This window comes from Phyllobates terribilis, unplaced genomic scaffold (genome assembly GCF_046119375.1).
Source record: "Phyllobates terribilis strain yellow unplaced genomic scaffold, ASM4611937v1 Scaffold_1__5_contigs__length_1240528914, whole genome shotgun sequence".
Classification (NCBI taxonomy): Eukaryota; Metazoa; Chordata; class Amphibia; order Anura; family Dendrobatidae; genus Phyllobates; species Phyllobates terribilis.
In genome coordinates this window covers 726,400,695-726,427,765 of record NW_027362761.1, presented here as the reverse complement: position 1 = coordinate 726,427,765, position 27,071 = coordinate 726,400,695, and the positions used below count along the sequence as shown (strand labels likewise).

Below are 27,071 nucleotides of genomic sequence, written 5' to 3'. Positions count from 1 at the left end.
TTTATATTTGAATAATAAAATATTGTCCCTTTATGCCATTTTTACTCGTCTTCGCTTCTTCTATCCTGTTTTCCGAGTAGGCACTCTTCTCTTGCGGTTATGGGTGGTGAGCAGGTTTTTCCCTGTCACCACCTTTCCGTGAGTTGGTAATATGCTGGCCATAGTGTTTTTTATTAGTTACATCTGTGTTTTCACAGCTTTTTTCAGGCCGGCCATGGACTTCCGTGCTCGAGACCAAACGTGGCTCGCTCTACTGAACGATATATCGGGTGACAATATGGATTTGGGTCATGGTGGAACGGGGGCACAGAACGGCACACGGGAGAATATAGTCAGGCTTAAGGGACTTCTCAGGCGCAGGACGGGCACATGGTGGAACAAAGCCTTTTTAACCAAATATATTGAGAAATCCCTGATCCCTAGAGGGTTACGAATCCAGATCTTTCCTTCGTTTCCCATTATGGATGAGACTTTTAAAACCAAATGGGAGGATCTGGCTAACATATGCTCGCTTGGCTTTCTGACTCTCCTAAGGGATCTTAATGAAACGTCCCTTAAGGAAATGGAGTTGGAAATTGAAGCAATTCAGACTCAACTTCATAAAGACCTAGATCCGGCCCAGCTCAAACAGTTAAATGACGGGGTGGACCTTGAGTGCCAGAGATGGGTCAAGGAGATAAACAAACCGGATCGGTTTATAGGTGGCGTAATATGAATGATAGATCTCGGTCGAGGTCCCGCAAGAACCATCCCTCGCGCTCCAGGTCCACCTCGGCTGCCTCATCTCTATCTACTGATGAACAAGGATCTATGGGAAATTTGGACGCCCGTCATGCATTGGAGGTTCCATCGACTTCAAAAATTCAGACCAGACCCACACACAAGAAAAAATGCATTACTCCTTTTCAGGTGGGTGACCCACCGGGGGGGCTCCGTATCATCAATCTATCCTCTCACATTCTCGGGCACAGATGGAGGTCCTTAGCTTTGGGCTTTCATTTTCACCAACTAATGGGTTCGATTATTTTACAGCCCTTAAGGACCTCCACCTGTTTGCCCGTAAACTCATTCTAAAAAAATTACATTTCAGAGCATCTGGTGAGGGGACCTCTGCGACTGCGGCGGAGAGGGAGGCCTTGGCTAATTTAGAAGACCTCCTTCTGGAGCAGGAGCAACCTTTGACAGGTGGGTCATTACAAGCTAGACACCCCAGGTCTACAAGATTTCCTCCCTTGTCCCTGAGCCCAGCAATAGAGTTGTTCGTGCGGCTTGTGGCGGGCGATTTAAGACGTCTCCCCACACGGAGACGTCGTGATAACCTTACCTATCCACAGCGCACGGCACTTAGTGAATTACAATCTTTATCTGACATTGTCATCAAGCCAGCTGACAAGGGAGGGAATATTGTTCTATGGCCCTGCTCCCTTTATGAGAGGGAGGCCCTGCGCCAACTGAGAGACACTCAAACTTATACTCGCTTGTCCTATAATCCCACAGCCTCCTTCTCCGACGCACTTCAGGGTATTTTGGGTCGTGCTTGTGAGCGGGGTCTTATTGATAGAAGGACGGTGGAGGCGCTTACTATCCGCTTCCCCAAAACAGCTACTTTCTATCTTCTTCCGAAGGTTCATAAGGACGCCGCTAACCCTCCGGAACGTCCGATCGTGTCGGGTCTAGAAGGCCTATGCGGCCCTATATGTCAATATATTGACAACCATCTCCGACCTCTAGTCGAGACCCTTCCTTCTTATATCAAAGACACGACGGACGTCCTGACTCGGGTTGACGGCGTCCTTCTTACAAATGACACCCTTCTTGTCACGGCCGACGTCGAAAGCTTGTACACTTGTATCGGCCACAACTTGGGCCTGGCTGCAGTCCGCCTCTTTCTGGGTAGCTCCGATCTGGACGGCCCTTCGAGAGAGTTTATTCTCGAGCTCCTCGAATTTGTCCTCTGCCATAATTATTTTCTGTTCAAGGACAGGGTGTACCTCCAGATACGCGGCATGGCAATGGGTGCGGCCTGCGCCCTCTCATACGCCAACCTCTTCCTTGGTGCGTGGGAGAGGGAGATTTTTGGGGATGAGGGGACGCGGGGCGCGGACCATGTCGTGTCGTGGATGAGGTACATAGATGACATTCTATTTTTCTGGCAGGGGACAGTCGAGGAGCTCAAGGAGTTTATGGTGCAACTAAAATATAAAAAAAATTATTTTCACAAGGGTAACAGGAGAAAGTGGACCTCAAAATCTGTTGTCCAATTTCTCCTGAGTATGCTGGTACCCCATGTGTTGGAGAAAACTACTGTTTGGGCTCACGTCAGGGCTTGGAAGGGAAGGAGTGACGCTTTGGAATGCAAACTTTGATGGAATGGTCTGCGGGCGTCATGTCATGTTCGTAGAGCCCCTGATGTGCCTAAACAGTGGAAATGCCCAATAAGTGCCCCCTTTTTGGAACTCATACCTGATTTGTGAATTCTATAATGTAGTGTTATACGTCAGTTGTGTAGGACAACCTGACGAACACTACACAACTGACGTATGACAACCTGACGAACACTACGTCAGTTGTGTAGTGTTCGTCAGGTTGTCATACGTCAGAAATTAATTTAGTAGTGCATGGAAGTATGGTACCTTCTGAAGCATTCTTTCATGCACAGGCCAGCATTGGTAAGTGGTGTCCTTGCGTATTCCCCTTTTGGAACACACTCGGCACCTCTTTTGTGACTTACCTTTTTTTCCTGTTTGAGGGACCTCTCCCGGGAAATGCTGGCCTGGTACAATTTGAGGTCCTTCAGTTCCGGAAGTACTGGGGCCCGCTCCGTCACCGCTGCCAAATATCAGGGCCTTGATAACTGTCTCCTGGAAGTGAAGGTACGACGTAGAAGTCTGGCCTGCACATTGTGTCAGAAGGAAAGCGTTGTGCATTGCCATCTGAACGATGTGCACGGCCAGCTTGTTATACCATACCTTGGCCTTTCTCAAAGCACTGTACGGCTGGAGGACTTGATCAGAGAGATCAACTCCCCCCATGTACTTGTTGTACCCCACTACACAGTCTGGTTTGACGACCTGTGTAGTGGAACCTCATACAGTGCTAAGGGTGCTGCCATCACCATGTATGGTGGTCAAGAGAAGGACATCTCTCTTGTACTTGTACTTGACAACCAGCAGGTGGTCGCTACATTGGACTCTGCTCTCACCCCTTCTGAGCAGCTGCCCAATTAGCGTCTTTGGGAGGCCTCTCTGATTTTTGCGGACAGTACCGCAGGCTGCAGTACGTCGCGCAGAGAGGGACTTGAAGAGCGGGATACTTGTATAAAAGTTATCCAAGTACAGGTGATAACCTTGATCCAGCAGTGCGCCAAATCCCACACAATTTTCCCACTCACTCCCAGGACAGAGGGGCATTCAGGGGGTTCAATCCGGGAGTCCTTCCCTTCGTAAACTCTAAAGTTGTGAGTGTACCCTGAGGTACTCTCACAAAGTTTATACAGCTTGATTCCGTACCTGGACCCTTTACTGGGCAGGTACTGCCGGAATCTAAGTCGCCCCTTAAAATGGATTAAGGACTCATCCACGCAGATGTCCCTTTGGGGCACATACACTTCAGCAAACTTATTGTTGAAGTGCTCGATGACAGGCCGAACTTTGAAAATTATCGTCGTAATGCAAGAACTTGTGGATGGCCTCAAAACGTTTCCGGGTCATACTGGAGTGTTATACAAAACGTCAACACTCCAGTATTGCCGAAGTTCTGGCTTCTTCAGGATCCCCATATGAAAGACCAGCCCCCAAAACTTCATCATTTCTTCTGCGTCTACAGGAGACCAGTTAGAAAATGATGAAGAGGGGTTTTGTTCCAAAAATTGATGAGCGTACAAATTAGTTTGGCCCACCATGAGGTTTACAAAATCCTCAGAGAAAAAGACTTTGAAAAAGTCTATTTCTGTGAGGCCGGTGGTGTCAAACTTGATTCCTGATTCCGCCACGAAATCAGGAATCAGTGGCTCATAATTTTCGGGGGGCGAGGTCCATCTTCTATCCTGGGGTGTCTATGTGGCGGTCCAGCAGCACCTGAGAAGAAAAAGAAGGAGGAAGAAGAAGAGGAGGAAGACGAGGAATCAGAAAAGTAAAGAAATGTGCGATCCTCGCCCTCACTGTCAGTGTCAGAGGCAAGGAAAGCGTATGCCTCCTCCGCTGAATAGCGAGTTTGGGATGAGCGGGACATTTTTTCTTATGTATGTGGTGCGTGTGTGTCAGTACTTTATTTTGAGTGTGTGTGTGTCAGTGTGCTTGGTGTGAACTTTTTTTTTTCTGGAAAAAAAAAAAGGAACAACTGTAGGTGGTGAAAATAGCGAGCATGAGTGAGGATCGGTGAACTATGTCACCAATAAACTCTCGGCAGCGCTGTGTGTTTGCGCGGATGTGGTGCAAATGAGGGGGAGTGTAAAACTGCGAGCACGAGTGCGGATCAGTGACGTAGTCACTGGTCAGCGCTCGGCTGCTGCAGGACGCACAAAAAAAAACGCGCTCGGTGGCAGAAAAAGGGGATGGCGAGAGCGGTAAAAAGAGAGAGGTGAGGGGGGGTAAAATGAGGGGAGAGTGGGGTTGGATGAGGGGAGAGTGGGGTTGGATGAGGGGAGAACAGAGATGGACTTACCAAAGTCTTCTCTGTTCTTTTTTCAGCAGGATCAGGAGCAGGAGCAGGATCAACAGCAGGAGCCCAGCAGCAGCAGGAGACAGAAGACCCGAGAAAACCGGAGCAAGAGATCTAGGACACCGCAGCAGGACTGAAGCAGGACACCGAAGCAGCAGCAGGACACCGGAGGAGCAGATCGAGAAGACTGAACACCGGAGCAGGTAGGAGAAAGGTCTTGTAGTGTCACAGAAAATTCTGTGGCACTACAAGACCCAGCACAGCGCAGATCAGACATGACCAGTCTGTAGAAATCCTCACCAAGTGTGAGGATCTGCAGGGCGGTCACAGGGGGTGATAGGGTGGTGACAGCCAGGTCACAGGCCAGTCACCTCCCGATCAGATACTCTGATTGGTGCGATCGATGATGACACCAATCAGAGATGGGTGGGGCCTGGGCACGAAACACAGGGGGTCACAGGGAGGTGACAGGCAGATCACAAGCCGGTCACCACCCTGTGACCACCCTGTCAATCTGATTGCCGGAAACAGTGAGAAATGCTGTGATTGGCTGTTCAGCCGATTACCCTGAGGTAAGATAGCGCCGTAAATTTAATGCGGTCACCACGACTTCGGCCGCAGGACCGCATTAAAGATTGCGTGTAATAGTACGTAGTTGGCCCTATAGGCCCAGGGCGCAGCTACGTACTATTACTGACAAGGTCGGAAATGGGTTAAGGGCACAAAACTAAATCTATAAGCGCTTGTTCATATAAGCACTAACAGGCAGGTAGTTGCTACCTACGTGCCGGTTGTGTGGCTCAGTGTGGTCACAGGCTGCTCCTGCCTGCGATTCAGTGGCTTCCATCACGTCAACAGAGCAGCAACTTCTTTTCCTCTCTGCTCTGTTGACAGGGCAGGATTTCTGTGGTCATTCTGATTGACAGCCGGCTCTTCGCTGCCTAACTGGGGGACCTGACTGTCAATCAGCATGACGTCAGCAGCCCCTCACTGTCAACAGAGCAGAGCGGAAAATAAGCCTGTTAGTGCTTTAGGCATAATTTTTTTTCTTTTTTTTAACAGTAATGGATATCCCCTTTAAGTTTTTAAAAGCCCTTGTCAGTCTCTGACAGCGACAATTAATGTGATGGCCGGTGCATGTACTCCTCAGCTCCCATCAGCACCCTGTGACACAGTTGGGGGTTGCTGATGGGTTCCTGCCATGTTATTATTAAGCCCAGCAGAAGGCTGGAGCTCCTAGGAAGATGTCACAATCAAAGTGCTGAGAAGTTATTACAGCACGCTCACTTTTTAGTGTGCACTGACTGGAACAGCTCCTAAACTGCCACTATGACTGGAGGCAAGTGGCAGCAGGGAGAATAAAATGTAATCTTCTCCCTGTACCCAACATTTTTCCAGTAAGCCCACTAACCAGGCTTTAACACTATTTACCAGCAGATTGACCCTATATCTGCAGATAAATAGCCTGTTTTTAAAGACTGTTACACACACGGTGATGTGTGTGTATCAGGCCTTAAGCCCATGAAAAAAGAATCACAGGGCTAATTCACACTTCCATACAGCAGCCATAGATATATATCACTCTGTTAGCTTGAGTAATTAGACGCACAGTCAGGAGAGGACTTCTGGCTGTAATATGGAAAATATGTCCACTACATGGTACTGTGAATAAGCCCTTCCTGTACAGCACAAGCCTTAGGCCACGGCCCCACTATCAGTATTTGGTCAGTATTCAGTCAGTATTTTTTTCTTAGGAGTGGGAGCCAAAACCAGGAGTGGGTGATCAATGCAGAATTGGTGTCTTGTTTCTATTATACCTTTTCTCTGATTGTTCCTCACCTGGTTTTGGCTCCCACTCCTGAGAAAAAATACTGACCGAATACTGATAGTGGGGCCGTGACCTAAGGGAATTAATGGGGTGACCAATGTCCTGCATGTGGGCATAAACATAAAGGATCCACATGTTTATCAGCTGATATTAAACTGCACAGGGTATAAGCCACTCACAATGTATATCATCTCATTTTCCTGAAGCTGCTTGATCACAATCTGGATCTCCTTTATGTGTGTATCAGGGTGGTTGTCGACAAATCGTTTTATTTCTTCCCCCATTATGGTGGCTGCTAATTCATTCGGAAAGTTCAAGGCTTTTCCAGTACCAACAGCTGAGACAGCAACCGACTTTACTTCCATCATAGAGTTGCATTTCTCAAGACACTTGCGGATCCCATCTCTCAGATCCTAAACACATCAATAATATAGGTAAGCATTGACATCGACATACAAGTACATAAAATACAACCATGCACTTCTACTTGTTCAGTGAGGGCTTTCACCAATTCCCTGTACTGTTGTGAAGAGGAAGTGACAGGACAGATCAACTACTTCTGGAAAATTATTTATCCAAAGCAATGGATTGGGTCTACAAAATCCATGACTAGCCACAACTACAATAATACTAATGACCTATATTTAGGATAAGTCATCAATATGAGATATGTGGTGGTCACCTACACCAATTAATAATAATAATCTTTTTATTTATATAGTGCCAACATATTCCACAGCACTTTACAATTCAGACAATTTACAAACAATATGGGCACTGTCCCCATTGGGGCTCACAATCTACATTCCCTCTCAGTATGTCTCTGGAGAGTCAGAGGAAGCCCAGGAGAACCTGGAGAACCCTACACAAACATGGGGAGAAGATACAAACTCCTTGCAGATGTTGTCCTTGGTGGGATTTGAACCCAGGACCCCAGCGCTGCAAGGCTGCAGTGCTAACCACTGAGCAACCGTGCCGCCCAATTAGTCAGTAACCAGCTATGGCAACAGCTGCATTTAAACACCGTATGGAACAATGTATTGTTTATTAGCCGCTCCCAGGTACTGGGGATCAGCTGATATTCATTTGAACATAGATATAGGGATAGGTCATCAATATAATTGTATTGGCAAACCCCTTGTCAAAATCAATGAGAATCACAACGTAAATTAGCTGAAATCTTTACAAACAGTAGAATATTTTCATTGTCCTGGATACAAAGGCATTTGTTTTCCCATTCTGGTTTACAATATTCAACAAGCAATAGAGGTAAATGAATATAATATTGATGTTACCTGTTCCGGGGAGTTATTTGCTTTACTCCATGTGCTGCACATAATGAATATTACACATTTACACTCCAAGTTATAGCTTCCTCCAGCAGTAGGTAGTTTGATACAGTGACCAGCTGTAAGTGCACTTTTACTTCCTATTGCAGTGTGAAAAAGGTTAGAAAACTGATTTCCCGCTGTCATCTTTAGTTCTTTGGTTATATTCAAAAAATCTAAGCATGGTTTTGTTCCTAGCAATGGAAAAGCAAGCCCATCAACCTGTTAATGAAATAGAACAAATTGGCATTAACTTATAGCCATTAGGCAGGCATAAAACCCCTAGCCCTACTTTATACAACATTCAGATAAATAGTGCATAGAGTACCCAAATAGTGTTCACAAGTTAAAGGGAATCTGTCACCACTCTGAGCATTTTTAGCTATTAATATGGGCATACAGGTTGGAGACAGCTGAAACTAGTCATACTTGTATGCCTCATAGATGATGTCTTGTTCTGTAAAAATCACCTTTTATCGCTTTATGTTAATTAGATCTTCCATGCTATGGGGCGTACGCTGTCTGGAAGATAAGCCTGCCTCCTCTCTTCATTATACTACATGTCTCCTCCCCTATCGTCACTGTGTGGCTGCTGTGTTAGGTGCGCGGCTGGTAATCCCTTCGCCGGCCGTCGCTCCTCTGCCCTGTTCCGCCCTTCTCAGGGCAGTGACTTCAATTTTGTTCCGCGCAGGCACCAGAGAGTCACTGTAACTTCCGGCCCCAGTGTTCTCCGGTGCGGAGAAAAGGTGCACACCCGACTTCCTTTCTCCCACCCTGCATAGTAAACATGTTATTTCCGATGCCCCAGTATAATAAAGTCATGTCAGGCAGCTTTCACAATTAATGGAAGGGGATCTGCTGAGATGTAGAAGAGAATGCTAGCAGGTGTGGTGGAACATTAAACTAGTGATGAGGAGGCAGAGCAAGGCAAAAAATAAAGAGCTGGGTAAGGCAGCACAGTGGCTCAGTGGTTAGCACTGCAGCCTTGCAGCTCTCAGTTCTGGGTTCAAATCCCACCAAGGACAACATCTGCAAGGATTTTTTTTTGTATCCTCCAGATATTCAAGTTGTCTCCCACACTCCAAAAGCATACAGATAGGGAATTCAGATTTTAAACCCTAATGGGGACAGTGATGATGATGTCTGTAAAGTGTTGTATAATAAATATACAAGGTTAAAGAGGGACCAGATTATACTGTACAATGGAGAAATGGACCCGGGGTGGGAAATTAGGTCAGTAGATAAAGAGATCCATGTGTTTTACAAACAAATAGTGAAGATAAACGTGTCCACAAAATGTCAGGAATTAGAATTTCTAAAAATAAGTGTGAGAAAATACATGTACACCCAAAGTGTACAGGTGCATCTCACTAAATTAGAATATTATCAAAAAAAGTTAATTTATTTCAGTTCTTCAATACAAAAAGTGAAACTCATATTATATAGAGTCATTACAAACAGAGTGATCTATTTCAAGTGTTTATTTCTGTTAATGTTGAAGATTATGGTTTACAGCCAATGAAAAAACAAAAGTCATTATCTCAGTAAATTAGAATACTTTATAACAACAGCTTGAAAAATGTTTTTAAAATCTGAAATGTTGACCTACTGAAATGTATGTTCAGTAAATGCCCTCAATACTTGGTCGGGGCTCCTTTTGCATCAATTACTGCATGAATGTGGCGTGGCATGGAGGGGATCAGCCTGTGGCACTGCTGAGGTGTTATGGAAGCCCAGGTTGCTTTGATAGCAGCCTTCAGCTCGTCTGCATTGTTGGGTCTGGTGTCTCTCATCTTCCTCTTGACAATACTCCATAGCTATACGTTAATGGTGTTAATGATATGTGTTGTTCAACAGTAGCGAAAGTGAGAGTTAATGTTTGGGAATAGCCCAGAGTGAGAGGGACTAAGCTGAAGGGACAGAGACAGATTCCTATCAGGAAGTTAGAAAGTGGCCAGAGTGCATAGAAAGAAAACCTAACCTAAGGTCTGTTGTGAGCAGTGCAGCATGATATGGGTGTCCCTAATGTGAAAGGAGATCAATATAGAGGATAGCAAGATCCTAGTGAAAAGTAGAAGAGCAGTGACCGAAAGAACAGAGTGATCGATCAGCGACAGGTCCCAGGTCAGGACGCCTAACAGTATGACCCAGAGTTTATAAGTTTAAAACTCACAGAGGTAATGGGACTAGATGGGACAGAGTATGTACGAAGAGAGTGCCGCAGGTGGTAGTTCCAGAGCATCAGAGACAGAGAAGATAAGTACCGGCTATACTGGCAATATGAGAATAGGACTCTTGCTAACTGGACTGTAGTACTGAGCCGGGCCGTGGTGAAGTAGATAGTGTGACAAACTCACTGGCAGTGTGCCGGAAGGGAGAAATGTTTCACTGAGGCTATTAGCCTCATTGATGTGAAACATGGAAGTTTCTCCTGCACATTAGGTGCAGAGAGGGTTAACGAGCCAGGTTTACAAGGGCATGTTTTTAGTGGATGTGGAAGTGCAGGACGGGACGTCATCCACCATATCTCCAATCCAGGGAGTGGTCTGTGCTTTAAATAGCAAGCCTTTACACTCAAGTGTGGTCAGGGTCTGGAGAAACCAGCTCCAGAAAGGAGCGTGCGCATATTGTGCTGAACCGTTTGTGCCTAACCCTGAGTGGCCAGATCCCGGCCGATATATGGACTGTGCTGCATCTTTGTATTTTGTTTTGCCGTTATGCTGAGTGGACCGTGTTTACTTTATGGACTCCTGGGTGATTTATGACGTTTAATAAATCAACCCGAAAATTTAAAGAGACATTGTCTACCTCCGCATACAGCCGAGCTTATCGCTTTACCACAAGAGGAACAGTGAAGATATAGTATAAGTGAGTAAAGAGGAAGTAATTGAAACTGTGTGTGGAAAATGCTCCGTATTGTAAAGGAAACATTCATTAAGTTGTTTACCCGATGTCTACTGTATATAACCCCCCTAAGTTATCGCTGAGTAAAAAGTTTATTTTTGACTTGTGGTCTCCCTCATTGAACTGTCAAACATCTGGTGCTAGCCAGGCAACGTCATCAGTTACATGCGGCCTGCAAGAGCGTAGCACCCACATAGCACAAGTCCACACACCCAGCAAGGACCCCCACCTTCACCTTCATGTCACGTGCCAGGGCACAAGAGATGAGTACCTCGTCCATGGTTACCGCTTTGAGCCATGTATGTATGAAGGATTGGTTTTTACAACAACAAATCTATCCTCAATGAACGAAATGTAGCCACTGTCAGCAGCTCTTATGTTAGTGTCAAGCATGGTAATATTAACATGGACTACAAAAGTGTTAGTAAGGCAGGCATCCACAAATCCTACTACTCTCTTGGAAATAATACAATCACCAATACATAGTTACCTAGTTGAAAAAAGACTTAGGTCCATCAAGTTCAACCTTCCTCTACCAATTGTACATTTTCTTTTTCACTAGATTATCTATACCCCACAATGTTTTGTGTACTGAGGAAATCATTGCTTATTGTATCATTACACTCAGTGACAATATTAATTTCCTATAGCTAAAGAAAGCCAAGATTTAGTTTATAATTAGTGGTGCAATTGAAAATTTAGATTCTTTGATTTAGATCCCATACATCTAAGAGATTTTTGTGCCCCAATATTAACCAATAACAGTTTTAGTTTGTCACCAGACAAAAAGAGATCCCTAAGGCTACATGCCCACTATGAGCTTTTGGTGAGTTTTTGACGCTGCGGTTTCTTTAACATGCAATTTTATCATGTTTTTTACACTGCATTTTTTCTCTTTTTGGCGTGTCATGTGTTAAAGAAAGCTGCTTTGTTTTAGATATTTCCTGTTTTTTTGCTTTGATATACGTAGGTGCTGATTACATGCTTTTTTGGTGCGTTTCCGGAGCGCTTTTTACCTGTGGATTTTACACATCTCATGCAAGTCTGTGGAGAAAATTTCGCACAGAAATCTCAGTGTACTCACAAGAGAAATTGACATGCTGCAGATTTGAAACTTGCACTGCAGGATAGTTTACGTTAAGTAAAATAAAGCACAGTGGGCATGAGATTTCTATATATCCCATCCACTATGCCGGAACTGACGCACAAAAAGTACATTGTGGGAATGTAGCCTTAGAAGATGATTACATTTTCTGTGATTTTTTGGGGGGGATTTTGCCTTGTTTTTGTGACAATCAAGCGTTAAAAAAATCGTTCAATGTTTGATCCAGAACAGTGGGACAAATTTGTCATCCGTGTGCTGTCCATATACAATCTTTTTTTTTTTTTTCAGCAGCAGCTATTAATTTCCAGGACCATTTACAGTTTCCTATGTTACAGAATTGCAATATATCAGTAAAAATCGGATGTCACTCTGATGGTCCGTATGGCACCCGAATAGACCCAAAGGGGTGAGTCTCAGATTAAGTCAGTGAAAAAAAATGCTCATGAATAACAATGGTCTGAGTGTGATCCGTTTTTTTGCACGGACAGCACTTGGACCGAAAATACAGTCATGTGAACGAGCCCTAACAAGCAGCAATATAGTAGCACAGTGTTGATAGCAGAACAGAAATACAGGGCCACAATACCTTTCTTAAAACTGGTAGATATTTGTGTAGTGGAAAAACTAATATTTTCAATTGCATACCAAGTATTATTTATTTGCTTTTTAATTTTGTTTTAAAGGGAGTCAATGCGTTAAGGCATAGTAAAATGGAAACTACATGAAATACATGTTTTAAAAACTAAGAATAAACACACATGCGTTTTTTTTTCCATAGGAAAGGAACAATCTCCAGAAAAATTCAATAGTAATTCTGCATTAAAATGTGCATTTTAATGCCATGTGCACATGTTGAGTATTTAGTGAGTTTATTTTCATCAGTATTTGTAAGCTAAATCCAGGTGAGGAACAAGCAGAGGAAAAGTATAATAGAAACACGTCACCACTTCTGTATTTATCACCCAATCCTGGTTTTGGCTTACAAATACTGAGGTAAAAAACTCAATAAAATACTCAACATGTGCATGTGGTCTTAGTGTATTTTAATGTGGTTGTTGATGCAGTTTCTGCTGCTTAGCTTAGTTGATCTCAATATGGAAAAAAACTTAGTTTTGCTAGGTTTCCATGAGTATATTTGCTTGTGATGAAATTCGCAGCATGCAGTAGTTTTTTTCCATATGTTGACTCAGACTCGCTCATTCAAGTCTATGGATGCGCAAAAAAAAAACAACCCAATCACATACGGAACATCCATATAGCAAGTGTGACGGCACAGCATTTAATCTTAATTATGCCAGACATATATTTTCAGTAGGCCAGGAAACTGAACGTTGACTATTGAATTGATGTGTTTTTCTTCAGTGAGTCAAGAAACAGACTATTGTCTGAACGTTGACTCTTGAATTGATGTTTGTGAATTGTTGAATGACTGCTGTTTACCTATTATATCAACTCCTACAGTAGATTATTTTGCAATCTTTGGAGGATAGGGATGCAGGGTCATTTAAGAATCGATATTTGCTAACATGTTGATTAACGATTGTATAAGTCCTTGTAGCTTGTTCATCTTCAAAACAGTAAAGGCCAAACTATGCAGATTGATTTAATACTCAAACAATGAGCTTTAATCTCATCCCACCTTACCCCTGACCTGTAGATGATGGCCTGAAACACAGATGTGGGTATAAAAAAGGATCTCTATCCTTCTGCAGAGAGACTCTACAGAACAGCAGCCAGGACACCATGGCTCCATCAATAGGGACACAGATTAGACATTCTACAGGATTCCAGTCTAAGGGACCACGGCCCTAGCTGGAAGAATAGAGATCTTCTCCATTACCCATCACTGAACCCATGGAGATGTTTGCGGAAGCCAGGTTGGGACCCTACGGTCACCGAGCCCCATGAAGACATTTGGAGAAGGCAGGTTGGGACCCTTCAGTCATCTGGCCACGTACATCAATAGACTGTCAGCTTCCTAAGCTTGTTGTTACCTCCTCTCTGTGGGTGTCCGCCATAAGCGAGGTGCCACTGGTGGGGGTAGTTGGCCCTGGAAGCCCCGAAGTTGAAGTAGCTCTAATCCTGGCGAGTCAGAGGAAGGGTGAGACTCTGTAATTTGCACCATCTTGGGTATCTGCTGGGACTGTTCTATATGTTATTGTCTGTTGGTGGTTCAATGAAATATTGCCAGACTGTTTTACCCTGTGTTGTCTGAGTAGTATTATGCCCACAGGGAAGGAGTGCGGGCATTCAGTGGAATGAGCATTGGTCCATGTGGTCTTTCTAAAGACAGCCAGGCCTGTGGACAAAAGCACCCACTGACCTCCGTGTCTCCACAGCAAGTTTTTAAAGATACACTGCAATTCTGTTACATAGGATACTGTAAATGATTAATAGCTGCTGCAAAAAGCAGATTGCATACGGATTTTACACAGATGACAAGGGAGAAAAAAATCATCAGAGTTTTCTGTATGAAACTAACTCATTTTTTATGTGCTCGTTAGTAATCGGCCTAAAGGCATTAAAAGGATTGACATGCTGCATTTTTTTTTTAAAAAAGTGCAAAACATCTCAATAAATGGAAAACCTCTACATGTGAAAAGCCCTTAAATAGCTGAAAATATATAGCTCACTTTACCTTTTGTTGTTCAAGGTTTCCAAATTTCACAATGACTTGAACACAATTTGCACGGATGGCTTCTTGTGCCTCCAAGGTTTCTTCAGGTAAATTGATTCCACTTGCTTGATCATTAAGACCTACATGCAAAGTGAATGGATAGTAAAGTTTAGCTTTATTTTATTTGAGGTCCTAGGATACACACAAAATGATTTTAAGTAGCTGAGGCGAGAACTAGTGGTATAAGGAACGCTATCAGCAGTACGGGAAGAAACTCATGTACTATACTACCAAGTACCCAGTTTTGCCTGAATGATCAGGTCTGCAACAACCACATATATTTCAAGAATTGCTAAGGAGTACAATCTGAACCAGTAAAATAGCATAACTAGTGCAGTGGTGTATTCTGGGGGTGTAGGCCACAAGGGAAACCATTTCCACTTCTTGGAGAAGTGCAGGGCATCAGTTGGATTTAAGGGGAGCCTATGATCTGGTTAGCATCAGAGAGGCGGACGAATGGAAGACAGCATTCAATACCCCGGAAGGTCATTTCGAGAGTCTGGTTATGCCTTTTGGTTTGACCAATGCACCTGCGGTATGCCAGCATTTCATAAATGATATTTTTCATCATTTGGTGAGGAGGTTTGTGGTGGTCTATCTGGACGATATTTTGGTTTATTCAACTGATTTTTAGACCCATCGGGGGCATGTTAACAAGGTGCTCCAGATATTAAGGGATACCAACCTTTATGCCAAACTAGAAAAATCTGTTTTTGCTGTTCAGGAGGTACAGTTTTTGGGGTACTTGTTGTCATCTTCAGGTTTTCGGATGGATCCGGAGAAGATCCGTGCAGTCCTTGACTGGGAACGTCCCGAGAACCTGAAGGCCCTACAACGTTTTCTGGGCTTTACTAATTTTTACAGGAAATTCATCCAAAATTACTCTGTGGTAGTGAAACCCCTTATTGACATGACTAAGAAGGAGGCTTTTTCTTCCTTAAAGAATCATTTTGCCACTGCACCTATTCTCAGTCAACTCGATGTTTCTCAACCCTTTATTGTGGAGGTCGATGCTTCGGATGTTGGGGTTGCTGTGTTGTCTCTGGGTTCGTCCCCTGGTAAATGGCGTCCATTCACTTTCTTTTCTAAAAAATTGTCTTCGGCTGAGAAAAATTATGACGTGGGTAATTGGGAACTTTTGGCGATCAAATTGGCGTTCGAGGAATGGCAACACTGGTTGGAGGGGGCTGTCCATCCTATTACTGTAATTACTGACTATAAGAACCTGTCATATCTCCAGTCAGCTAAACGTCTCAACCCTAGGCAAGCCAGATGGTCCCTGTTTTTTACTAGGTTCAATTTTGTTGTCACTTTTCGTCCACGGGTCAAAAACGTCAAGGCTGATGCTTTGTCCCGGAGCTTCCCTGGTGGTGGTGACCATGAGAATCCTGCCCCGATTTTACAGAAAGGGGTAGTTATTTTGGCTCTTTTTCCTGAATTGGAGGCTGAGGTACTGGAGGCTCAGGGGGACGCCCCTGCCTCCTGCCCTTCAGGAAAGTTATTTGTACCACCTGATCTGAACCGTAAAGTAATCAAGGAACATCATAACTCTGTGCTTGCTGGGCATCCAGGTGGTAAGGCAACTGCGCACCTCCTCTCTCGTCGTTTTTGGTGGCCGGGGTTGCATCGGGATGTAAATGAACACGTAGCTGCATGTAGTATTTGCGCACATTCTAAGGTTTCACACACCCGTCCGTGTGGTACTCTTCTTCCGCTACCTATCCCTGGTAGGCCATGGACACACTTGTCCATGGATTTTATTACTGACCTACCGGTTTCGGCAGGAAAAACGGTGGTTTAGGTAGTAGTAGATAGGTTCAGTAAAATGGTTCACTTCGTCGCTTTACCTGCACTTCCCAATGCTAAGATACTTGCTCAGGTGTTCATAAATGAGATTGTGAAGCTTCACGGGGTTCCCTCCGATGTGGTGTCTGATCGGGGGACCCAGTTTGTTTCCAAGTTCTGGAAGGCGTACTGTTTTCGACTGGGGGTGCAGCTGTCCTTTTCCTCTGCCTTCCACCCTCAGTCGAATGGTCAGACTGAACGGGTCAATCAGAACTTGGAGACATACCTCAGGTGTTTCGTCTCCAAAAATCAGGAGGATTGGGCATGCTACTTACCGCTGACAGAATTTGCCATCAATAATCATCATCAAGAATCCACTGGCAGGTCACCGTTTTTCGGTGCATACGGTTATCATCCACAGTTTGGTACTTTCAGTGGGGGAGGAGCTTCAGGAGTTCCTGAAGAGGAAAGGTTTGCTTCGTCGCTCTCCTCGGTGTGGCAGGGTGTTCCGTGTAATTTGAAGACCATGGGTGACAAATATAAACTTATGGCTGACAGAAAAAGCTAGCCAGGTCCGGACCTGAATGTGAATGACTTTGTGTGGTTGTCTACCAAGAATATAAGATTAAAAGTTCTTTCTTGGAAGCTGGGACCTAGGTTTATTGGTCCCTACAAAATTACCGCCGTGATTAACCCAGCAGCGTTTCGTCTTGAACTTCCTCAGGCCCTTAAAGTTCACAATGTGTTCCACAGGTCCTTACTCAAAAGGTACTTAGAACCTCTTGAGCTCTCACCTCTACCACCGTCCACAGAAATGGTTGATGGTAATTTGGAGTTTGAGATTTCGAGGATAGTAGATTCTCGTCTCCAACGTCGTTCTCTGCAATACTTGGTGCACTGGTCCGGAGGAGAGGACGTGGGTTTCAGCGTCAGAAGTGAACGGTCCCAGATTGGTTCACTCTTTTCACACCTCTTTTCCTGAGAAACCCGGTCCTAAGTGTCCGGATGCCACTCGTAGAGAGGGGGGGGGGTACTGTCAGAGGTGACAGACAGTAGCCCTGCAGTGGTTTGCAGGAGATCTCAACATTTGGCAATGCAGACAGCTGCCTAGATAGGAGGCTGTGTTTAGGACCCAGTGACTACCTCCCTTTAGTCTGGGTGTATATATACCTGGTGTGTCTAGATGGGCGTTGCCGGTTATACTCATTTCTACTTGCAACTTGGCGGAAGCCCTGTTGGAGTTCTTCTAAAAGCTAAGTTGTTATTCCCCTGTGTTGTCTTCCCCTTTTGTCTTTAGAATGCTAGCGGAGTTTGACTAGTGCTCATCTCCTTCCACCCCCAGCTATAGCCTTATGCCAGGGATAGTAGGGCGAGGCACGTGATCGGCGACAGCTGCATAGGCTGTATAGGGACATTAGGGGGAGACAGGGTCACGCTAGTCCAGATTAGGAGGTCACCTCGTCCCCCTTTCCCTAGTGTCTGGGCTCCCTTTCCCTTTCCCCTCTGTGTTGCACTCACACCTGGCGTGACTCTCTGTGTTGCACTCACACCTGGCGTGACATACATTTAGACAAATTTTTAAATTCTTGTACCAATCACACTGGGTCTGTGTGCAGTTCTGTATGCTTATCCACATTGAAAATGGGTGTAGGAGCTGAGTGTCAGAAATTAGCACTATCTCATCTTCAAAACACACAAGATTGAACGCTATGATTTTTTGCACATAGACCCATGCAATGTGGCTTTCATTGGTTAATGTGCAGTCTTCTTAAAAGAAAAGTCACAGATTGTGTGCAGCGGTCACACGTTGTAGCAGGGCATCTCCACAATAACCTTGCCAATGAACTCCATGAGTGTTTTTTGCCCTCTGCGACCAGATGTTTATAGTCAATAGTGAAGTATGAATTTTTTTTTTTTCATTACACAGTATGCTCTATGTTGAGGAGTACTGATGAGTGAATCTGCAGAAATTAGAAATTTCCAGCTTTGCTATAATTTGGCATCGAAATTTGAATTTATTCAGTGCTAATCAAATTGTTGGTAAAACACATTTATTGTGCTATGAGGTCTATTCAGAACCCAGAGCATAACAGACCGCTGAGTTGAGCGGCTCTTGCAGTCAACTCTTACATAACTGCTGAGCTCACTGATTGGCCGTGGCATTGTTGATGTGACATATGGTAAGTACTGAAGACAATAACAGAGACCAGGAGCAGCGGTGGATACTTAAAGCTTGACCCACAGAGGTTTTTTTTTCTGAAACAGGAAAACTCCTTCAAGTAGAGTAGTACACTTACTTTTGGCACTGTTTTTGTAAACATTAACATATGCAGAAAAACTACTATCAGGCTAAGGGCATCCAAAGCAGCAGCTGGATGCGGGAAAAATGAGCCACAGAGGCCACTTGTGGCAAGATCTATTTTTTGTATTGATCAATAACATACACTCAATTCTACAGGTAAAACAGTCAAATTATTCTCAAATGCTCCCATTTATATTTACATGTGCATCTCACTAAATTAAAATATCATCAAAAAGTTAATTTATTTCAGTTCTTCAATACAAAAAGTGAAACTCATATATTATATAGAGTCATTACAAACAGAGTGATCTATTTCAAGTGTTTATTTCTGTTAACGGTTATGGCTCACAGCCAATGAAAACACAAAAGTCATTATCTCAGTAAATTAAAATAATTAACAAAAAACACTTGCAAAGGATTCCTAAGCGTTTAAAAAGGTCCCTTAGTCTTTTTATGTAGGCTCCACAATCATGGGGAAGACTGCTGACTTGACAGATGTCCAGAAGGAAGTCATTGACACACTTCACAAGGTCCCATAGTTCCAATATTCATTTGGAAATCAAGGTCCCAGAGTCTGGAGGAAGAGTGGAGAGGCCACAATCCAAGCTGCTTGAGGTCTAGTGTGAAGTTTCCACAATCAGTGATGGTTTGGGAAGCCATGTCATCTGCTGGTGTAGGTCCACTGTGTTTTATCAAGACCAAAGTCAGCGCAGCCATCTACCAGGAAATTTTAGAGCACTTCATGCTTCCGTCTGCCGACAAGCTTTTTTGGAGATGGAAATTTCATTCTCCAGCAAGACTTGGCACCTGTGCACACTGCCAAAAGTACCAATACCTGGTTTTAAAACAACAGTATCACTGTGCTTGATTGGCCAGCAAACTCGCCTGACCTTAACCCCATAGAGAATCTATGTGGTATTGTAAAGAGGAAGATGAGAGACACCAGACACAACAATGCAGACAAGTTAAAGGCTGCTATCAAAGCAACCTAGGCTTCCATAACACCTCAGCAGTGCCACAGGCTGATCACCTCCATGCCACGCCGCATTGATGCAGTAATTGATGCAAAAGGAGCCCCGACCAAGTATTGAGTGCATTTACTGAACATACATTTCAGTAGGCCAACATTTCGGATTTTAAAAACATTTCTCAAGCTGGTGTTATAAAGTATTCTAATTTACTGAGATAATGACTTTTGTGTTTTCATTGGCTGTAAGCCATAATCATCAACATTAACAGAAATAAACACTTGAAATAGATCAGTCTGCTTGTAATGACTATATATAATATGAGTTTCACTTTTTGTATTGAAGAACTGAAATAAATTAAGTTGTTGATGATATTCTAATTTAGTGAGATGCACTTGTATCTCCGCTCCATGTGTCTTTACTCAAACTTGAAGATAGGTGTACCAAAATCCTACTATCGAAAAATGACATTTTTGGTATAGTTTAATGAACAGAAATTAAAATAGATTAAATGTGTTTTACAGGAAATATCACACTGCATAAATCATATAATATTTAGTGTTGAGCGAGTATGTTCTGTCCGAGTACGCTCGGGCCGAGCACCGAGTATTTATAGCTGCTCGGTGATATGGTTGAATCGCTCCCGTGTACATGATTTGCAACTGTTTGACAGTTTTATTACATGTGAGGAATGTGTAAGAAATAGACATTCCTCACATGTAATAAAACTGTCAAACAGTTGCAAATCATGCACACGGGAGTGATTTAACCTTATCACCGAGCAGCTGTAACTACTTGGAGCTCGGCCCATGCATACTCGGCGGAAGGGTTAATAGAACATACTCGCTCAACACTAATAATATTTTGATACAAAATATATATTTTTTTTTTTATAAAAAAATAAATTATACACTCACTTCCAGTTTCTTGCTCACTGAAAGGTAGTGCTTTATTCATCTGTATAAAAGAAGGAAACACTGATTAAGTTATTAGAGCAGCAAACATTGAGTGTAAAATACAAATCATTACATTGGCATGCTAGAATGTGAACATTCTTCAATGGTATATAACTCTTAACCCCTTCATCCCCAGGACCGTTTTCACTTTCCTAACTAGTCCAAATGTTACAATTCTGTCAGTGTATGAGGTCATAACTCTGAAACATTTCAACGTATCCCACTGATTCTGGGACTGTTTTTGTGACACTTTATACTTCATGATAGTGATAAATTTTGTTCGATTTTATTTGCGTTTATTTTTGAAAATATTGAAAATCTGACAAAAATTTGTAAAATTTAACAATTTTCAAACTCTGATTTTTTTATGCCCTTAAACCAGATAGTTAGACCACACAAAATATGGTAATTAAACAACATTTACCACATGTATACTTTACATCAGTATCATTTTTGAAACATATTTTTTTCTGCTAGACATTGAGAAGGGTTAAACGTTAATCAGCAATTTTTCATTTTTCCAACAAAATTTACAAAACCAATTTTTCTAATGCTTGCGCTCGAAATGTTGCCTTTTAGGCTCATGGAGACGGAAGCTTTCCGCAATCTGATGGCGGCGGCCGTCCCTCGGTACTCGGTCCTCAGCCGCCACTATTTCTCCCGGCGTTGCGTCCCCGCATTACAAGAGCACATGTCCCATAACATTAGCCGTGCCCTTAACAACGCAGTCACTGGGAAAGTTCACCTAACCACGGACACGTGCTTATGTGCAGGGACGGTACATCTTGCTGACGGCACACTGGGTTAAAATAGTGGAAGCCGGGACCCAGTCGGACCTTGGGACAGAACACGTCCTCCCGATGCCGAGGATTATGGGCCCTGGGTCTATCAGAGTTTGCCCCACATTCTACAGCTCCTGCACCTCCTCCTCCTCTTCAGCCTCCATCTCCAAAATGACGACATCAGTCACAAGCTGGAAGCACTGCAGCACTGCCTCGGCCAAACTGCAACAGGCTGTGCTGAATCTAATATGCTTAGGTGACAAACCGCACAACGCTGAAGAGTTGTGGACAGCTCTGAAACAGCAGGCAGATCTGTGGCTGACACCGCTGACCCTACAGCCAGGCATGGTCATGTGTGACAATGGCCAGAACCTGGTGGCGGCTGTGAGGTGAGGTGAGCTCACACACGTACCATGCCTGGCCCATGTGCTTAACCTCGTGGTTCAGCGGTTTCTCAAAACCTACCCAGATCTGCAGGATCTGCTTGTCAAAGTATGCATGTGTGCTCATTTTAGAAAGTCAGCTACAGATTCCACCGCCCTTATGTGCTTCAGCAGCGTTTGCAGCTTCCGGCTCACCGACTAATCTGCGATGTCCCCACGTGTTGGAACTCTATATTGCAGATGTTGAGAAGGATTTGTGAGCAGAAGAGGGCAGTTGTTGACTACTAGCATCAACAAGGCCGTCGGTATTCAGGTCAGACTCCACACATAAGACCTCAGGAATGGACATGGATGTCAGACATCTGTACCATACTGCAAAACTTTGAGGAATCCACCAAGATGGTGAGCGGCGATGATGCCATAATTAGCATCACCATCCCGCTTCTCTGTCTTCTGAAACGCGCTCTGCTCACAATTAAAGAGCATGCATTGCAGGTGGAGCACGATGAGATGGAGCAAGGAACCATACAGGGTGATTCCACACAGCCCAGTCTCATCTCATCCCAATGTGGATTGGGTGACAGTGAGGAAGAGGAGGAGGTGGAAGAACAGGAGCTACTTTCCTGCACTATAGGCAGTACTACCAGCACAACTGTCATACCGTCTGTTCAGCGTGGATGGCCTGAGGACAGGGAGGAGGATGAGGAGGACAGCATGGTCAGTCATCCTCTTGGTGATGACACGGAAGTCTTGCCTGTTAGCCGTCTGGAACACATGGCTGAGTTTCTGTTATGCTGCCTTTCCCGTGACCCTCGCGTTGTCCAAATTTTGGGTGACAGTCATTACAGGTTAGCGACGCTTCTAGACCCACGCTACAAGGAGAACTTTCTGTCTCTTATTCCCTTGGAGGACAGGCCTAATAAAATGGTGCAGTATGAGAAGGCCCTTGTTGCGGAATTATTTAAAAATTTCCCATCTGAATACGCTGGTGGCAGAGGTCACAGTTCGTTGGACAACCAAGGAGTACAGGCGAGAGAGACACATATGCAATCCAGTAGAGGCAGGGGAACACTGTCAAAGTTCTGGGACAGTTTTCTCAAATGCTGACAGGCTGACTCTTATAAAAATGAACAAGGGCTGGATTGAGCCAGACTTCTCAACACTACCGAATGATAACAGCGTAACATAAACTCAAATCCAGTGTCTTTTTTTTGGGAGGTCTAACTCTATTCCCATGCACCTCTGTCTTCACACCCACACATGGGTATACGTTTCCTGATTTTGTTTATTTGCTCTTGTACTCCTCCTTCTCATCCTCCACCACCATGTCTACCATATCACCATATATACGTCTCTTGCAAGGGGCATTAGAGTGCCTCCAAATTTTTGGCAGCTGTTGCATTCACTGCATAGGCAAACAGTATGGGAGACCCACTTGCTAATAATGGGAAAAAAATTTAGGAGGCCCTCTTCTACGTCTCCTGCAAGGGACATTGGAGTGCCTCCAAATTTTTGGCAGCCGTTGCATTCACTGCATAGGCAAACAGTATGGAAGACCCACTTGCTAAAAATGGTAAAAAGAATTTCTGGAGGCCCTCCACTATGTCTCTTCCGAGGGGCATTGGAATACCTCCAAATTTTTGGCAGCCGTTGCAGTTACTGCATATGCAAGAACAGTATGGGAGACCCACTCCTTTCTAATGGGAACATGTCGTTACTGTGGCTCACCTCTATGTGTCTTTAAATTGTTATTGGGGTTTTTCCTAAATTTTGGCAGCCGTTGGACTCAATGCATACCCTATAACTGGATAGCAGAACTGCTCCTTTCTAATGGGAACATGTCGTACTCGTTACTGAGACCCACCTCTATGCTCTCTATGCCTTGGAGGTCTTGGCCTGCTGCCTGCTAGGCAGCTAGCGTTTTGTCAGAGCGGGTTTTTAGTGCCCCAGGTGGAATTATAAATTGATAGGCGCATCCGCCTCTCAACTGAAAATGCTGACAAGCTGAACAAGGGCTGGATTGGGCCAGACTTCTTAATACCACCAAATGATAGCAGTGTAACATACAGTGGGTACGGAAAGTATTCAGACCCCTTTAAATTTTTCACTCTTTGTTTCATTGCAGCCATTTGGTAAATTCTAAAAAGTTCATTTTTTTTTCTCATTAGAGTACACTCTGCACCCCATCTTGACTGAAAAAAAAAATGTAGAAATTTTACGCAAATTTATTTAAGAAAAACTGAAAAATCACATGGTCATAAGTATTCAGACCCTTTGCTCAGACACTCATATTTAAGTCACATGCTGTCCATTTCCTTGTTATCCTCCTTAAGATGGTTCTACTCCTTCATTGGAGTTCAGCTATGTTTAATTAAACTGATAGGACTTGATTTGGAAAGGCACACACCTGTCTTTATAAGACCTCACAGCTCACAGTGCATGTCAGATCAAATGAGAATCATGAGCTCAAAGGAACTGCCCAAGGAGCTCAGAGACAGAATTGTGGCAAGGCACAGATCTGGCCAAGGTTACAAAAGAATTTCTGCATTACTCAAGGTTCCTAAGGGCACAGTGGCCTCCATAGTCCTTAAATAGAAGAAGTTTGGGACCACCAGAAGTCTTCCTAGACCTGGTCGTCCAGCCAAACTGAGCAATCGTGGGAGAAAAGCCTTGGTGAGAGAGGTAAAGAAGAACCCCAAGATCACTGTGGCTGAGCTCCAGAGATGCAGTAGGGAGATGGGAGAAAGTTCACTGCAGCCCTCCACCAGTCGGGCTTTTATGGCAGAGTGGCCTGACGGAAGCCTCTCCTCAGTGCAAGACATATGAAAGCCCACATAGAGTTTGCTCAAAAACAGATGAAGGACTCCCAGACTATGAGAAATAAGATTCTCTGGTCTGATGAGATAGAACTTTTTGGTGATAATTCTAAGCTTATGTTTGGAGAAAACCAGGCACGGCTCATCACCTGCCCAATACAATCTAAACAGTGAAACATGATGGAGGCAGCATCATGCTATGGGGGTATTTTTCAGCTGCAGGGACAGGACGACTGGTTGCAATTGAAGGAAACATGAATGCGGCCAAGTACAGAGATATCCTGGATGAAAACCTCTTCCAGAGTGCTCTAGGCCTCAGACTTGGCCGAAGGTTCACCTTCCAACAAGACAATGACCCTAAGCACACAGCTAAAATAAAAAGAACAACTCTGTGACCATTCTTGACTGGCCCAGCCAGAGCCCTGACCTAGCCAGAGCCCTGACCTAAACCCAATTGAGCATCTCTGGAGAGACCTGAAAATGGCTGTCCACCAACGCTCACCATCCAACCTGATAGAACTGGAGAGGATTTGCAAGGAAAAATGGCAGAGGATCCCCAAATCCAGGTGTGAAAAACTTGTTGCATCATTCCCAAGAAGACTCATGGCTGTAGCAGCTCAAAAGGATGCTTCTACTCAATACTGAGAAAAGGGTCTGAATACTTATGACCATGTGATATTTCAGTTTTTCTTTTTTAATAAATTTGCAAAAATTTCTACATTTCTGTTTTTTTTCAGCCAAGATGGGGTGCAGAGTGTACTTTAATGAGAAAAAAAAATGAACTTTTTCCAATTTACCAAATGGCTGCAATGAAACAAAGAGTGAAAAATGTAAAGGGGTCTGAATACTTTTCGCACCCACTGTAAACTCAAATACAGTTTCTTTTTTTTGTGAGGTTTAACTCTTTTCCCATGCACCTCTATCTTCACACCCAGACATGGATATACGCTTCCTGATTTTGTCTATATGCTCTTGTCCTCCTCCTTCTCTTCATTCTCATCCTCCACCCCTATATCTACCATATCACCATATCTATGTCTCTTGCAAGGGGCATTGGAGTGCCTCTAAATTTTTGGCAGCCGTAGCATTCACTGCATAGGCAAACAGTATGAGAGATCCACTTCCTAATAATGGGAACATTTTTTTCAAGAGGACCTCCTCTACGTCTCTTGTAAGGGTCATTGGAGTCCCTCCAAATTTTTGGCAGCCATTGCAGTCACTGCATACGCAAGAACAGTATGGTGTTATGCACACGCCCGGACTGACTGGCGTGTGCGGGAGAAGTGGTTCCACTGGACCATGAACCGGAGAGTGCCTGGAGGGGCGTGACTAAGTATCTGGCCGATCCGACCAAGATGGCACGACGGCATACGACGCCAGTGCACCAGGGAGAAACCGGGCAGAGGGACCAGGTGCTACTCCAGGTCAAACTCCGGACACGGGGGTTGACCCACACAGGGATTACTGGAACAGGCTGGTTAGGCTGGCGCACAGACTGGTGGGTATAGGCAGGCACGACTGGTATGCAGGCAGGCGGGTATGCAGGCCGGGGGGTACAGGCAAGCACAGCTAGAGTGCAGACAGGGAGGCACTAGCAGGTAGGAACACAGGCGGGATAGGACCCAGTACACACTGGGACTCAGGAACAATACAGGCAGAGGGGTACAGGCAAGCACAGCTAGAGTGCAGACAGGGAGGCACTAGCAGGTAGGGACACTTGCGGGATAGGACCCAGTACACACTGGGACTCAGGAACAGAACCACAGATGTGGCGGACAAACACAGCAGAGTGAGGCCGCCCAGAGAGGTGAGCGAGAACAGGGCAGGACAAGGCCGCCTGGAGCGGTGAGCAAGAGTAAAGCAGGACGAGACTGCCGGAGCAGTGGGCAACAGGATAAGAGCGGAGCGAGACTGCCGGAGCAGTGAGCAAAAGGGTCAGAGCGGAGCAAGGCTGCCGGAGCAGCGAGCAAAGGAGTCAGAGCAGGCTAGAACCGCCGGAGCGGTGAGCAAAGGAGTCAGAGCAGGCTAGAACCGCCGGAGCGATGAGCAATGGAGTCAGAGCAGGCTAGAACCGCCGGAGCGGTGAGCAAAGGAGTCAGAGCAGGCTAGAACCGCCGGAGCGGTGAGCAAGGAGTCAGAGCAGGCAAGGCTGAGCAGGGGGGACAGGGCTCTGTTCACACGGAACAGACAGGAAGGGAAAGGCAGAGCCAGATACTCACAGAGTACTAGCAGAGAAGAAGCGAGTGGACCACAAACTCACAAACGGGAGTACAGAGACAACAAGCAGGAGTTAGGTACGAGTTCAGACTCTGCAGAAAAAGGAAGGGAATGGACATAGAGGCAAAACAGGTAAAGGATAGGAGAGAGTTCAGACTGGAACTGAGTGTACGGAGGAGACCGACACTGCAGCGGAATACAGGAGCAGGTCTGGGAATACGGCCCCCAGAGAGGCAGGACGAACAGGCAAGGAGCGTGTTCAGACAGGACAGACAAGATAACACAGACAGGACTAAGTTCAGACAGGAACAGATACCGCAAGGCAGGGACACAAACAGGACTCTGTTCAGACGGAACAGAT

General features: G+C 44.7%; 1 protein-coding gene across 2 annotated transcripts in view; it reads right to left on the bottom strand.

The window, feature by feature from the left end:
- The window catches only part of LOC141274964 (protein mono-ADP-ribosyltransferase PARP14-like), a 135,202-nt gene that overhangs the window by 61,397 nt on the left and 46,734 nt on the right, over positions 1 to 27,071 (bottom strand). For both annotated transcript variants that reach the window (XM_073686349.1, XM_073686350.1), the window contains exons 3-6: positions 20,474 to 20,513; positions 14,463 to 14,581; positions 7,783 to 8,037; positions 6,667 to 6,900 (exon numbers count right to left, since the gene is read on the bottom strand). In XM_073686349.1, the coding sequence (XP_073542450.1) occupies positions 6,667 to 6,900; positions 7,783 to 8,037; positions 14,463 to 14,581; positions 20,474 to 20,513 (648 nt within the window). The remainder of the gene's footprint in view (positions 1 to 6,666; positions 6,901 to 7,782; positions 8,038 to 14,462; positions 14,582 to 20,473; positions 20,514 to 27,071) is intronic.